Source organism: Phalangium opilio, unplaced genomic scaffold (assembly GCF_054372755.1).
Source record: "Phalangium opilio isolate 3A_F unplaced genomic scaffold, DU_Popi_V2 ptg000070l_1, whole genome shotgun sequence".
NCBI classification, from domain to species: domain Eukaryota; kingdom Metazoa; phylum Arthropoda; class Arachnida; order Opiliones; family Phalangiidae; genus Phalangium; species Phalangium opilio.
In genome coordinates this window covers 3,208,922-3,225,872 of record NW_028324182.1, presented here as the reverse complement: position 1 = coordinate 3,225,872, position 16,951 = coordinate 3,208,922, and the positions used below count along the sequence as shown (strand labels likewise).

General features: G+C 38.1%; 1 protein-coding gene across 1 annotated transcript in view; it reads right to left on the bottom strand.

Moving 5' to 3' along the window:
* Positions 1–15,319, bottom strand: part of LOC149661103 (echinoderm microtubule-associated protein-like 2) — a 48,052-nt gene extending 32,733 nt beyond the window's left edge. Inside the window, exons 1-4 of the mRNA XM_089842494.1 lie at positions 15,160–15,319; positions 9,529–9,678; positions 3,173–3,442; positions 2,022–2,238 (exon numbers count right to left, since the gene is read on the bottom strand). Coding sequence (XP_089698620.1) covers positions 2,022–2,238; positions 3,173–3,442; positions 9,529–9,678; positions 15,160–15,172 — 650 coding nt within the window. The 5' untranslated portion in view covers positions 15,173–15,319. The remainder of the gene's footprint in view (positions 1–2,021; positions 2,239–3,172; positions 3,443–9,528; positions 9,679–15,159) is intronic.
* Between the last annotated feature and the right edge of the window lie 1,632 nt (positions 15,320–16,951).

Here is a 16,951-nt window from a genome sequence, read left to right as displayed (position 1 = left end):
AAAATTCACGCGACTCGAGGATATTTTAAGGAGATTTCCCGAAAATTCACGCGACTCGAGGATATTTTAAGGAGATTTCCCGAAAATTCACGCGACTCGAGGATATTTTAAGGAGATTTCCCGAAAATTCACGCGACTCGAGGATATTTTAAGGAGATTTCCCGAAAATTCACGCGACTCGAGGATATTTTAACGAGATTTCCCGAAAATTCACGCGACTCGAGGATATTTTAACGAGATTTCCCGAAAATTCACGCGACTCGAGGATATTTTAACGAGATTTCCCGAAAATTCACGCGACTCGAGGATATTTTAACGAGATTTCCCGAAAATTCACGCGACTCGAGGATATTTTAACGAGATTTCCCGAAAATTCACGCGACTCTAGGATATTTTAACGAGATTTCCCGGAATTTCACGCGACTCTAGGATATTTTAACGAGATTTCCCGAAAATTCACGCGACTCGAGGATATTTTAAGGAGATTTCCCGAAAATTCACGCGACTCGAGGATATTTTAAGGAGATTTCCCGAAAATTCACGCGACTCGAGGATATTTTAAGGAGATTTCCCGAAAATTCACGCGACTCGAGGATATTTTAAGGAGATTTCCCGAAAATTCACGCGACTCGAGGATATTTTAACGAGATTTCCCGAAAATTCACGCGACTCGAGGATATTTTAACGAGATTTCCCGAAAATTCACGCGACTCGAGGATATTTTAACGAGATTTCCCGAAAATTCACGCGACTCGAGGATATTTTAACGAGATTTCCCGGAATTTCACGCGACTCGAGGATATTTTAACGAGATTTCCCGAAAATTCACGCGACTCGAGGATATTTTAAGGAGATTTCCCGAAAATTCACGCGACTCGAGGATATTTTAAGGAGATTTCCCGAAAATTCACGCGACTCGAGGATATTTTAAGGAGATTTCCCGAAAATTCACGCGACTCGAGGATATTTTAACGAGATTTCCCGAAAATTCACGCGACTCGAGGATATTTTAACGAGATTTCCCGAAAATTCACGCGACTCGAGGATATTTTAACGAGATTTCCCGAAAATTCACGCGACTCGAGGATATTTTAACGAGATTTCCCGGAATTTCACGCGACTCGAGGATATTTTAACGAGATTTCCCGAAAATTCACGCGACTCGAGGATATTTTAACGAGATTTCCCGGAATTTCCCGCGACTTGAGGATATTTTAACGAGATTTCCCGAAAATTCACGCGATTTATGGGATTTTTGACGAATTTTGCCAAAAATATAGTATTTCACAGGACAGTTTTGAAAATTTAGGATTTTATACGAATTATAGGACCACTGGGGCCCTGTAATCTGGGACTTCAAACAAGTGATTATAATAATTCGCAAACAGAAATTTAAATACCTGGCACTTCAATCATACTCATTGTTTTTTAACGTTTGGGTGTAAAATAAGACAAAAATGTCATACTCTTTAAAATGACATGTAATTATCCTAACTATAATTAAAATTTAAAGGGAGGGTGAAGTGGACAATCAAGTGATTTTTTATCGATTGTTCTACTATATTATAAGACCAGTCTGCGTAGTGAAACATCCAGGAAATACCAGCTCCGAATGATTTTAAAATTATATTTGGTTGATATTTTATGGATAATTTGATACAAGGACCTCTGACCAATGGCGTAACGCCCTGCCTTCTTGCTAACAAAATTCTCGTGGCACGCTCAATGAAGAATGAAATTTATCGCGAGATTTTAAAATGTTGTTCGTGACGCGAGATGTAAAGCGTCCAACTAAAATATTGTTAACAGCAGGAAGGCAGGGCGTTACGCTATTGGTCGGAGGGGCTTATTTCAAATTATCCTTAAAATCTGAACCTAATTTGAATTTTAAAATCATTCAGAGTTGGTATTTCGGATGAATGTTTCACTATGCAGAATGGTCTTACAATTAGTAGAAGATTCGATAAAAAAATTCGCTTGATTTTCCCCTTCACCCTCCCTTTAAGTGGTAATTTAGTTACCTGATGGGTGAAGAATGATGGGATGAATTATTTGACATTTCTTGACTGATTGAGAATTTTTTCATTTTGGCCAAATTAGAAACTGAGAGAGATATCTGTCGATTGGGAGACATTTTATTGGTCGAAGAAGATTGAGCTGGCGCTGCAGGAGTGGGCGATAAAGACCCTGAGGAATTACAATCACCGCCGCCACCACCTCCACTTCGATGATGTTTACCTTAAAAAGGAAGAACGCGGATGGAAAAATAAAAATGGTTGAATACAATCAGATATTTAAGAACGTACATTGATGGATAAAGAATGTGCGTGAGGAAGTTTGTTTAAATCACGCTATAGGATAGGCAACTCCCTATCTCGAACGGCAGCTTATTCTGTAGATACTCTGTTACAATATCGGTTGACAACACGCGCAAAGCTAGGTCTCTATGTAATCTGCTTTTCACTTGTTGACAAGAGACGAAAATATTCAGGATTTAAAATATTCGCGAGTTTTTTAGCTCGAGTGCACGGACCTCTAGGCCTTAGTTTCAAATACGTGTGAAATTTCCCACAGCCTACTACACGTATTTGAAACTACTAAGGCCTAGAGGTCCGTGCACTCGAGCTAAAAAACTGGCAGATATTTTAAATCCTGAAGTTTTTCGTTTCTTGTCAGCACGCATAAAGCTAAGTTGAATAGAGACCTGGCTTTGCGCGTGCTGACACCCGATGTTGTAACAGAGTATATCCAGAATAAGCTGTAGTCCGAGATAGGGAGTTGCCTATCCTATAAACAAATTTCCTCACGAGCATTCTTTATCCATGGTACATTTATGAAAAGTGCGGTATTTCAAAATGTACATTTATGAACAATGAAATATTCCAGAAAAATTAGGAATTAAAAAATGATTAGAGACGAAAAAATTAGAGAAGAAAAAATAATTAGAGAAAAACAGAATTAGAGAAGAAAAAATAATTAGAGAAAAAAATGAGTTTGAGAAAAATTAAAAAGAAAAAAACTCGAGAAAAGTTCGAGAAAACTAATGCAAATAATGGTATTACAATAAATCAAGGCTTTAATTATACATAACCAAATATTAAAAAAATGTTTGTTGTAAAAAAATAAGAAAATTAATTAAAAAAAAATGAAAAAATAATAAAGAGAGACTGACCATTAGTGTTTAGAAGAGACATGGCGGACTGATGGTGAGTTTGACGTTGAGATGACGGTCTAACATTAGCGGCCAAAACAGGAATATGATTGGTCAATGAATGCCTATGATAATTATTCATATTTCGACCAGAATTGGAGTTAAACGTAGGAGAAGTTGCACCATTTGAGGAACGCAAAGAATAGGCGCTGGGTGAGCGACGAAGAAATTCCAAACCAGGAGAAGAGGTTTGAGGTGGAGGAGGAGTCGTCGTTGAAGTCAAGACTGGCACTGAAAATGAAATTAAACAACCAAATTGAAATGAGAGATAAAAACCGAACAAGCTTGGTTAAAAATCGCGATTACGTAACTTTAATAGCTACGTGTGGTCTCAGACCACCAACTAACCCATGGACAGGCAACTGAATAGGGAGCTAGGTAAGGTTTGCTTAGAGCAGCGCCTGACACTAGCGCTGTGGTGGCGAATGTTGGAAGTTTTTCACCAAACCCTGGTAAAATTCGCCCCATTTTGTTTCTCCAATCACCGATATGGGCAGAAAATCTTGACTAATTTATAAAAGTGAGTTGAATTTATTTATTTTAGCCTTTCTCTCACATAGACGATTCATAAACGATCTATCAAGTTAGTTTTTGTAAATACCACTCTGTTTAACATTAAGCCTTGGTTAAAAAATATCCCGAATCATTACAGAGGAATTTTTATGTACGGGACGCGGGTTTAACATGGCTTTCAATGTCCATGGGTTAGGTTGTCTGAGATGTGTTGAAGCTCTCAGATGAAATTACAGATTGAGTAAAAATTGCAGCAAGGGCCGAATTTCAAGAAGTTTCATACAAAAAATAGGAAAGGGAATTTTTCGTCAATATATAATGAGATTCGTCAAAAAATATAATGAGATTCGTCAAAAAAATATAATGAGATTCGTCAAAAAAATATAATGAGATTCGTCAAAAAATATAATGGGATTCGTCAAAAAATGTAAAGGGATTCGTCAAAAAATGTAAAGGGATTCGTCAAAAAATGTAAAGGGATTCGTCAAAAAATGTAAAGGGATTCGTCAAAAAATGTAAAGGGATTCGTCAAAAAATGTAAAGGGATTCGTCAAAAAATGTAAAGGGATTCGTCAAAAAATGTAAAGGGATTCGTCAAAAAATGTAAAGGGATTCGTCAAAAAATGTAAAGGGATTCGTCAAAAAATGTAAAGGGATTCGTCAAAAAATATAAAGGGATTCGTCAAAAAATGTAAAGGGATTCGTCAAAAAATGTAAAGGGATTCGTCAAAAAATGTAAAGGGATTCGTCAAAAAATGTAAAGGGATTCGTCAAAAAATATAAAGGGATTCGTCAAAAAATATAAAGGGATTCGTCAAAAAATATAAAGGGATTCGTCAAAAAAAATAATGAGATTCGTCAAAAAAAATAATGGGATTCGTCAAAAAATATAATGGGATTCGTCAAAAAATATAATGGGATTCGTCAAAAAATATAATGGGATTCGTCAAAAAATATGATGGGATTCGTCAAAAAATATGATGGGATTCGTCAAAAAATATAATGGGAGTCGTCAAAAAATATAATGGGAGTCGTCAAAAAATATAATGGGAGTCGTCAAAAAATATAATGGGAGTCGTCAAAAAATATAATGGGATTCGTCAAAAAATATAATGGGATTCGTCAAAATACAGAATTTAAATCAAAATACAGGGTTTTTTAGGCAAAAATTTGCCTTAGGTGTACTAAGCGGGCTAGATAACTCCACCTATGGGAGCATCTAGTGACATTTGTTTAAAACAAACCACAGTCGACACTTAATTGCTTTAACCAGTTTCTAGCCACAGCAAAACTAATTTTCGTGTATCTGACCTCCACAAACAAACGGTACAAACCAACAAACACGTCACAGACATACACCATCAGATAACAAACTACGTTTTTGTTACTATATAACAAAAAAGTAGCTAATGAGAAAATGAGAGAGAAAAAACAAACCCACTCTGTTTTATAAGAGTTAAGAAAGCCTGCCGCTAATTTAAAACACCCTTACATTCAATGCCATTTTCCTCATTTTTCATAAAACTTACAAACTATTTATTGTGAAAGAATAAGAGGGTGTTTGTGCTTTTTTTCTTCTTTTTTCATTATTTTTTATTTATTTTTTATTATTTCTTTTTTTTTTTTGGAAAAGGTCAACTTGTAGAGGTGTGCGGTTAACCTTTTCAATCGAATAATTCGATCCGGTATTCGATAAGCTCATTTTCAATATTCGATACGAATATCGAATACCGAACTGACTATTCGGTTAAAGTTCGACTACCATAAATTTAGGTCCTTGGCACTAGAGAAACCCACCTTATTTTAAAAAATATCATCCCAATTTTACTTATCTCCCTTCAAAAACTACCAGTAAGCGCTTAGGAAAATTTTAAGAAATACTTGGACACCAATCAGGAGAGATACTTTGAAATTTAGGAGCTTCTAAATGTTTTTCAACTTGCTTTGTATTAACTATTCGCGAATACTAGGCTTAACTATTCGCGAATACTAGGCTTAACTATTCGCGAATACTAGGCTTAACTATTCGCGAATACTGGGCTTAACTATTCGCGAATACTGGGCTTAACTATTCGCGAATACTGGGCTTAACTATTCGCGAATACTGGGCTTAACTATTCGCGAATACTGGGCTTAACTATTCGCGAATACTGGGCTTAACTATTCGGTATACGGACTAAATCCCCCCACTCTGTAGACAAAATCCCCCCACTCTGTAGACAAAATCCCCCCACTCTGTAGACAAAATCCCCCCACTCTGTAGACAAAATCCCCCCACTCTGTAGACAAAATCCCCCCACTCTGTAGACAAAATCCCCCCACTCTGTAGACAAAATCCCCCCACTCTGTAGACAAAATCCCCCCACTCTGTAGACAAAATCCCCCCACTCTGTAGACAAAATCCCCCCACTCTGTAGACAAAATCCCCCCACTCTGTAGACAAAATCCCCCCACTCTGTAGACAAAATCCCCCCACTCTGTAGACAAAATCCCCCCACTCTGTAGACAAAATCCCCCCACTCTGTAGACAAAATCCCCCCACTCTGTAGACAAAATCCCCCCACTCTGTAGACAAAATCCCCCCACTCTGTAGACAAAATCCCCCCACTCTGTAGACAAAATCCCCCCACTCTGTAGACAAAATCCCCCCACTCTGTAGACAAAATCCCCCCACTCTGTAGACAAAATCCCCCCACTCTGTAGACAAAATCCCCCCACTCTGTAGACAAAATCCCCCCACTCTGTAGACAAAATCCCCCCACTCTGTAGACAAAATCCCCCCACTCTGTAGACAAAATCCCCCCACTCTGTAGACAAAATCCCCCCACTCTGTAGACAAAATCCCCCCACTCTGTAGACAAAATCCCCCCACTCTGTAGACAAAATCCCCCCACTCTGTAGACAAAATCCCCCCACTCTGTAGACAAAATCCCCCCACTCTGTAGACAAAATCCCCCCACTCTGTAGACAAAATCCCCCCACTCTGTAGACAAAATCCCCCCACTCTGTAGACAAAATCCCCCCACTCTGTAGACAAAATCCCCCCACTCTGTAGACAAAATCCCCCCACTCTGTAGACAAAATCCCCCCACTCTGTAGACAAAATCCCCCCACTCTGTAGACAAAATCCCCCCACTCTGTAGACAAAATCCCCCCACTCTGTAGACAAAATCCCCCCACTCTGTAGACAAAATCCCCCCACTCTGTAGACAAAATCCCCCCACTCTGTAGACAAAATCCCCCCACTCTGTAGACAAAATCCCCCCACTCTGTAGACAAAATCCCCCCACTCTGTAGACAAAATCCCCCCACTCTGTAGACAAAATCCCCCCACTCTGTAGACAAAATCCCCCCACTCTGTAGACAAAATCCCCCCACTCTGTAGACAAAATCCCCCCACTCTGTAGACAAAATCCCCCCATTCTGTAGACAAAATCCCCCCACTCTGTAGACAAAATCCCCCCACTCTGTAGACAAAATCCCCCCCTTCTGTAGACAAAATCCCCCCCTTCTGTAGACAAAATCCCCCCCTTCTGTAGACAAAATCCCCCCCTTCTGTAGACAAAATCCCCCCATTCTGTAGACAAAATCCCCCCATTCTGTAGACAAAATCCCCCCATTCTGTAGACAAAATCCCCCCATTCTGTAGACAAAATCCCCCCATTCTGTAGACAAAATCCCCCCATTCTGTAGACAAAATCCCCCCATTCTGTAGACAAAATCCCCCATTCTGTAGACAAAATCCCCCATTCTGTAGACAAAATCCCCCATTCTGTAGACAAAATCCCCCCATTCTGTAGACAAAATCCCCCCATTCTGTAGACAAAATCCCCCCATTCTGTAGACAAAATCCCCCCATTCTGTAGACAAAATCCCCCCCATTCTGTAGACAAAATCCCCCCATTCTGTAGACAAAATCCCCCCATTCTGTAGACAAAATCCCCCCACTCTGTAGACAAAATCCCCCCACTCTGTAGACAAAATCCCCCCACTCTGTAGACAAAATCCCCCCATTCTGTAGACAAAATCCCCCCACTCTGTAGACAAAATCCCCCCACTCTGTAGACAAAATCCCCCCACTCTGTAGACAAAATCCCCCCACTCTGTAGACAAAATCCCCCCACTCTGTAGACAAAATCCCCCCACTCTGTAGACAAAATCCCCCCACTCTGTAGACAAAATCCCCCCACTCTGTAGACAAAATCCCCCCACTCTGTAGACAAAATCCCCCCACTCTGTAGACAAAATCCCCCCACTCTGTAGACAAAATCCCCCCACTCTGTAGACAAAATCCCCCTACTCTCTAGTCAAAATCCCCCCACTCTGTAGACAAAATCCCCCCACTCTGTAGACAAAATCCCCCCACTCTGTAGACAAAATCCCCCTACTCTCTAGTCAAAATCCCCCCATTCTGTAGACAAAATCCCCCCATTCTGTAGACAAAATCCCCCCATTCTGTAGACAAAATCCCCCCATTCTGTAGACAAAATCCCCCCACTCTGTAGACAAAATCCCCCCATTCTGTAGACAAAATCCCCCCATTCTGTAGACAAAATCCCCCCATTCTGTAGAAAAAAATCCCCCCATTCTGTAGACAAAATCCCCCCACTCTGTAGACAAAATCCCCCCATTCTGTAGACAAAATCCCCCCACTCTGTAGACAAAATCCCCCCATTCTGTAGACAAAATCCCCCCATTCTGTAGACAAAATCCCCCCATTCTGTAGACAAAATCCCCCCCATTCTGTAGACAAAATCCCCCCATTCTGTAGACAAAATCCCCCCATTCCGTAGACAAAATCCCCCCATTCTGTAGACAAAATCCCCCCATTCTGTAGACAAAATCCCCCCATTCTGTAGACAAAATCCCCCCATTCTGTAGACAAAATCCCCCCATTCTGTAGACAAAATCCCCCCATTCTGTAGACAAAATCCCCCCACTCTGTAGACAAAATCCCCCCACTCTGTAGACAAAATCCCCCCACTCTGTAGACAAAATCCCCCCACTCTGTAGACAAAATCCCCCCATTCTGTAGACAAAATCCCCCCATTCTGTAGACAAAATCCCCCCACTCTGTAGACAAAATCCCCCCACTCTGTAGACAAAATCCCCCCACTCTGTAGACAAAATCCCCCCACTCTGTAGACAAAATCCCCCCACTCTGTAGACAAAATCCCCCCACTCTGTAGACAAAATCCCCCCACTCTGTAGACAAAATCCCCCCACTCTGTAGACAAAATCCCCCCACTCTGTAGACAAAATCCCCCCACTCTGTAGACAAAATCCCCCTACTCTCTAGTCAAAATCCCCCTACGCTCTAGACAAAATTCCTTTCCTAGGTTGAGTTAGGTTGAGTTAGGTTGGGTTGGGTTAGGTTGGGTTGGGTTAGGTTGAGTTAGGTTGGGTTGGGTTGGGTTCGGTTCGTAATATTTTGGAAATATTGTAACAATGGTACGCCTTTTCCAAAATATTATTTTTTACATTTATTTTCTTCTGAAGAACACAGTTTGGGGGGTATTTGTCCTGGGCTGGGGGTATTTTGTCTTCGGCATCCATTCGGGGGGAAATTGACCGGGGGATTTTGTCTCCTACCTGAGGGGATTATGTCCTTTTCTTCTCAAATGAGGGGATTATGTCCGGGGGATTGTGTCCAGGGGGGATTATGTCCTACATTCTAACTATTCGCGAATACTGGGCTTAACTATTCGCGAATACTGGGCTTAACTATTCGCGAATACTGGGCTTAACTATTCGACTTTGTTACTGACCTATACATAATAGACTTATATATAAGATTAACTAACCTCTTCCTTCAATTTGGGCGAGTCTTCTTAGGACATCAGCGAGAGTTGACTTGAGGGAGACAATCTCGTCTGCCTGATCTTGAACTTTCCTTTCCAAGTCAGAAATCCTGACCTCAACTGACTCACCCTCGTTAACATAGGCGTCATCATCTGTCAATAAATCAAAATGAAAAATTAAAAATATGCAAAAATGTTTAAGGTAATAATTGAGTTTTAAACATTATTTAATTATAACTAAATATCAAATTGAGAACATTGAAATAACAAAACATTAAAATAGTAATGGCTTCCCCGGTGCTCTTACTAGCCATAGCCCACTTGATCACGTACAACACTTCGCCGAGCGCGAATCGAGTGGGCTATGCTCAAGCCCACAAACGATCAGAAATTAGAAACTAATGTAGGTATATTGCAAATTGAAATTAAACTTAATCAATATGACAAATTTTATTTTTATTGTATAGTTCAAAGATTATTATGATTCGAAATTTTACTAACGACCTGGCTTTTTATTAACAAGATTCCAGTTGTATACTTCACATCAAATTTTATCAAATCTCCCGATAAATTTCATACGACAGGAGAGTGCCACGAGAAATTCGAGAATTTTGTTAACAAGAAGGCAGGGCGTTACGCGATTGGTCGGAGGGGCTTATTTCAAATTATCCATAAAATCTGAACCTAATTCAAATTTTAAAATTATTCGGAGTTGGTATTTCCTGGATGTTTCACTATGCAGACTGGTCTTATAATATGTAGAAGAATCGATAAACATTTTCACTTCACCCTCCCTTTGATTATAATTTAATTTATCAACCTAATTTGAATTTCAAAATCATTCGGAGATATTTCCTGTATATTTCACTATGCAGACTGGTCTTATAAATAGGATAATCGAAACAAAATCACTTGATTTCCCACGTCACCCTCCCTTTAAAACTAATTTAATTTATCAACCTAAATCAATTTAAAAAAAAATGAAATATTGTCTGGTCATTTCCCTTTTAAGGACTGTTAATTCATTAGAATTTTAAAGTTTTTCTTAACCTTCAAGATAAAAACTCGAATAATATAATAGAACTGTTTGCGATGACGTTTCCAGATTCTAATCACAAATAATGTGTTAGGAAATTATAATATTTAAAACAATCGTTCAATTGTTTTAAAAAAAATTATTCTACAGAGTAATGGCAGCTACCCACCTTTCACTGCAAATCTCTATGGGGAATTAACACGAGGTGCCACAGGTCTATAAATAATGTGTGACCTTATTTTACGCTCTACTGAATTCACACCGTTGACATACAGAGAAAATAGAACAGGCGGCCGTAAAAATAAGTTAACCAAAAAATTAAATTTTTCTGAAATTTCTGCTTCAATAAAAATGAAATTAAATGCTTGGGTATATCAAATTTTTCTTTCAACGCTATTAACTCCATTTACGCCAAGTATCCCGGTGTTAAAGGGAATGAGAAGCTTCGTTTGAAAAACCTGGTCTGATTTATATAACAATTAAAAGATAGAATTAATTTCTGTCAATTCAAAAATATCAAGCTTTTAATTCTCCCATTTCTGCTTATTTGGCCGCAATATGCATGAAAATGCTTCATTTGAAATCCACTTTTTATGAAAGACTAAAACTTTTCCCGTAGGCTGACGTCACAGATATATTTTTCCTCTTAGAGATGGTGCCACTCTCTCCGCTATATCAGACCATCCAGAGTTTAGACTGGCGAGAAGCTCGAGACGCCTCTAGGATTCCCGCGCTTTTTTCCCCCTGACGTCATAGTGATGTCATCAAACGGGCGAACAAGCTCGACAAGACAAAATTATTGACATATCGAAACTGCATGAGTTTTCGTGATTTTTCAATGGATTTTAAAAATTGAAACTTTGGTTCAATTTTATTAAAAACTTGATATTTTGAAAGTAGAGACTCGAAAGTGTAACATAATACCACTTTCGTGCTAAAATATGATATGAAATTGTAAATTCGCATTCCCTTTAACATTTTCACGAATTTTCCAATTCGAAACGCCATTTTAAAAGATGGAGGCAAATCGAAAAGATAAGCCATAAAGTTTGGGAGTTGATTATCATCCCGTCAGTTTGGACTTTTACTCAGATAAATTATCTCAATTTTGTCACTAACCCTTTAAATATCCATTTTTACCTCACTCTCTGGAATGTAAATGGTTTTCACGCAAATAGGGGGTCATTTACAAATTTTAAAGAACTGGGGGTCAACTCAACTGGGTATTAGCCTAATTCTTTAAACGAATAAATTAAATTTTTTTTAATTTCTAATCAGCGTCAATATGATGTAAGATTTGGTTTCAACTATCTCAATTTCGTCACTAACCCTTTAAATATATCCATTTTTACCTTGGTCCCTAGAATGTAAATGGTTTTCTCGCAAATAGGGGTAATTTCCAAATTTTAAAGAACAGAGGGGGGGGATGAAATGTGAAGCCTAACTCTTTAAACAAATAACTTAATTTTTTAATTTCAAGAGTGTACGAACCAACGTGGACCCCGCATGTATTTAAATAGATCGTGTGTTGCCAAAACTATGTCACAAACTCTTTATATCGTGTGTTGCCAAAACTATGTCACAAACTCTTTAGATCCTTTTTTGCCAAAACTATGTCACAAACTCTTTAGATCGTGTGTTGCCAAAAACTATGTCACAAATTCTTTAAAATTAATAGAAGACTAGTATCTCAGTTTTGTCATAAATCTTTTAAAATTGGAGGACTAACTCAAATTTGTCAAAACCGTTTAAATAAAGCGGGCTATCTCAAAATTGTTAGAAACCCTTTAACTAAATTGTGGACCATCTCAAATTTGTCAGAAAGACTTCACATAAACAGATGACTTTCTCAAAATTGCCACAAACTAATTAAATAAATTGCACAATATTTATAGGAATTATAGGTATTTTTTCTTGAAAATATAACAGGGTTGCCACGGAATTTTCAGAACAAAATTCCCTGACTTTTCCAGGTTTTCCCTGACCTTTTTAGTCCGAAAGTGTGAATGTTTACAGCACATTTTAAGTGCTTATAATTAAATAAACTCTCTACATTAAGTTTCCCAATGTATTTGTTGCACCAAAATTATTAAGAAACATTTTAACTATAAATAACAGTCTAAGATATTATTTTTAAAGGCATTTACTTATTAAAAACAATTCTAGACAGCATTTTTAAAGATTGCTCTAGAGTTCACTTTGTGTTAAGAGAGGATGAGGAGAAACTTTCATTACTCTTTCAATAAAGACTTATCCCCAAAAATTTTAGCACTAAAATCAAATCCCCTGAATTTTCTGAAACTTTTAAAATTCCCTGACCTTTTAGGCCCATTTTTAAATTCCCTGACTTTTCCAGGTTTTCACTGACCCGTGGCAACAATGTTTATGGTTTTCAATGTTGAACACTCCCCTCTTTTAAAATGGCATCCCTAACGGTAAGCAAAATGTCCTGACAGGCACAGCAAGGTCTCCTTTACCCCTAGTCAATATGGGATTAAAAGGGGTTCATACAACTATTGGAAAACAAATTTCCCTGAGTTTCCCATATAATTCCCTGATTTTTCCCGTATATGGATCAAATATTATCGAAAGAGGGGGCAAATAGGACTATTACATAGTCAAAGGGCATCCCCGTATCTCTAGTAGAACCAGAGTTATGAGCCTCCAAAATTTAGAGTAATGCTAATCCTATGGAGGGGATGTTCACGAACATTTAGCTTAATTACTCGGCCCCTGTTTGACGCAATTTTCCCTGATTTCCCTAAATGTTACTAAAAATTCTAAATTTCCCTGAGTTTTTTGTCAACTATTTATTTCCCTGATTTCCCTGAATTTTACTAAAGATTCTAAATTTCCCTGAGATTTTTGTCAACTATTTATTTCCCTGATTTTTCCTGTTTTCCAGGTTTGTATGAACCCTGGGGAATATATTAACCCATTGCCAATGTTATTAATCATGTATTCAACAACACACCAACCATAACAACATTTTCTCAACAATGCATCTCAAATAATCAAGCCTAAACAGGGTTCGTACGAAATTTTTACATTGAAAATCCCTGACTTTTCCAGGTTATCCCTGACCAAATTTGTCCAATATCCCTGACCATTTAAAGGTGTTTACCAGAGCCCACTTTATCACATTTAGCATTAATCGAAGCATGGTTTGATATAACAAACGAAATCCCTGACATATCCCTGACGTTTTAGAAAACATTTTTAAATTCCTGACTTTTTCACCTATTTCTCCATATCCCTGACTTATCCAGGTTCCGTACGAACCCTGTACTACTTTTAAACAAAACGGACAACCCTGAATATAAAAATTAACCATGTGATATAAGAAACTAAACATGTTAACTTTAAAGTGTTTTGAATCACTGTAAGTCTAAGAAATTTATGTAAATCACGTTTTCCAACAAATGAAGGAAATTAAACAGGGTTCATACAACTTTTGGAAAACCAATTTCCCTGAGATTTCCAGGTTTTTTCCCATATACTTCCCTGAGTTTTCCAGGTTTTTCCCGTATATGGAGTATCCTAGGGAGCAAATGTTAACGAAGGAGGGGGGGGCAAATAGGACTATACCATACCCAAAGGACATCCCTGTATCTCTAATATAACCAGAGTTATGAGCCTCCAAAGTATAGTGTAATGTTAATCCTATGTAGGGTATGTTTATGAACATTTTCTTTATTTACTCGGCCCCTGTTTGTCGTAGCCCTAAGCTTTTAGTATGGTTAGATGGGGGATAAATAGGACTAGTAAATACTCTAAAGGACATCCCTGTATCTCTAATATAACCAGAGTTATGAGCCTACAAAGTATAGTGTAATGTTAATCCTATGAAGAGGGTATGTTTGTTTACGTTTTGCTTAATTACTCGGCCCCTGTTGTTTGACACAAATTTCCCTGATTTCCCTGAATTTTACTAAAAATTCTAAATTTCCCTGAGGTTTTTGTCAACTATTTATTTCCCTGATTTTTCCAGGTTTGTATAAACCCTGTTAAAGCTTTGAATCACTGTGCAACCAAAAAAAATTAACATAAAGGATGTTTAGAATCACTAATGTCACAATCGTAGTGCCTAAAGTTTCACATGAACGGCTAAATGTGTGCCTGATCAAGGTTTACCAAATGAATAAGTTTCCCCCTTTCCAAAATATTACTATATAGGGTACGTTTTTTTACCCCAAAATATTACTAATATCCCAAATAATTTATAATTAGCTCGTTTATTCTCAATATTTCCCACAATATTGTTATTTTACTTCATTTCTTTAGCCACTCATTCTTACAAAATGCATCTCAAATAATAAGGAAAACACAACTTTGAAAATAAATAGCTAAGCCTACTCTTTAAAGTTAATTGAATACTATAAAATTAAACAAATAAACGTAATCAACGTAAATAAATAAAGAACACAAAACGCAAAGTGGTTTCTGATTTACAACTTCGCAATCGCAAGACACCTGCGACCTGCCTCCCCCTTGCCTTTGGACTGGCAAAGGCTTAGCAATATTTACCAATTCTCATAATAAAAATCATTAACAAAATATGGTAGAGCTAAAATAAAATACAAAATAAATTAACGAACCATTCTCATCCATCGATGATCGAAATTAGTCGTTCAGAAGTTAGTTTAATCCATTTAGCGATAAATAGTTTTGAATTATTTCAAATTGAAACGTTTACAGAAGTAACAGAAAACCCTACACCCGACCCCGTCTTGCTTACACCCGGATACTAATAAACACAAATCACTGCCAGATCGCCCGTAAGGTAGCGGGACGTACGGGCCATGGCCAACTTAGATTACCGGTGGTAGAAGGCCTGCCAGCTTCACCCGAGCCCCATGTTAAATAACGACTAGCAAAATCGCCCCTAGTTCCGACTTTCGTCGTTAGGTGCGCTACCCACCCAGTTTTCCTCGTAATGCTTTTTCTATGGGAAAAAAATTCGGAAGTGGACTCGGTTTAAGAGCATTTTTAATATATTTACCGATTTTTTTCGTGGCCGAATTTTAAATGAGAAGTCAAGTAAGTTTTAATTTATATTTTGAGACCAATTTCATAATTTTCCGTCCGTTATTTGACAAGTAATCAACATTCAAAGTTGGGGTTGTTTTTAAGGCGGAGAAATGCGCCGTTTAGAGTTAAGCCTCGGTCTTGAAGGAAGTTTGCATTAAAATTCGTTCTTTGTTAAAATTTAGTGGCGCCGTTGGACGAAGGCTTATGTTTTCCGAGAAATTTAATTTATCCGCCTTAAAAACAAACCCCAACTTTGAATGTTGATAACTCGTCAAATAACGGACGGAAAATTATGAAATTGGTCTCAAAATATAAATTAAAACTTACTTGACTTCTCATTTGAAATTCGCCCACGAAAAAAATCGGTAAATATAATAAAATTTCCCATAGAAATAGCATTATGAGGAAAACTGGGTTGGTAGCGCACCTAACGGCGAAAGTCGGAAGTAGGGGCGATTTTGTTAGTCGATTTTTAACATGGGGCTCGGGTAAACCTGGCAGGCCTTCTACCACAGGTAATCTAAGTTGGCCATGTACGGGCAAAGAGGTACGAGGATTCAGACACAGCCCACTCCATCACGCTTTGACTGCACGCGTGCCACGCGCTATCAAAGAGGGTAGACAGTATCTTGGAGAGGGAGGCATATCTTAAATAACAAATAAACTTGAAATAAAACGTTAAAAACTACACACTAGAATGTGAAAAGTAATATACATCTACAATAATTATTTTGCATTAATTACCTTTCCAAATGAATCCAAACTATTTTGAAAATCCAAAATTCGGAATAGAAACCGTGCCTGCACGATTTTGACCGACCTTGACCGTTAACAATTAAAATTAAGCAGACGACGTTTTTCAACAAATAAGGAAGAGTCTTGCTTAGAAGTCCATTGACCAATAAGAAGAAACTGGAAATGAGGGTAGAAATTTTTGCGAGATATTCCCATATGCGTTAGAAAAGGCTACAGTGTCTACTCCTCTACTGTCTACCCTCTTTAGCGCCATAGTATAGCCCCACCAAACACCGATCGAGATAGGGAGTTGCCTATCCTATAGTGTCAAAACAAATTTCCTCACGCGCATTCTTTATCCATGGATTCCATTGGGGGACTTTACGTTGTATTGGAATTTCTCCCAATAGGTGGCGGGATTTATCCGAGATTTGAAATAATGGTTGTGTTCGCGCAATACATTTTCTTCGACCAGTAGCCTAGGCGATTTTAAAAATGACGTTTCACAGGTGCGCGCGCAGAAATTAGGGAGGGAAAAATGCCTTCCATCTCTGCTTTTTCCCCCGGCTACATATTTTGTATAGTGGACTTTTTGAAAAGGCCTGTTGGGCAACATTGACTAAA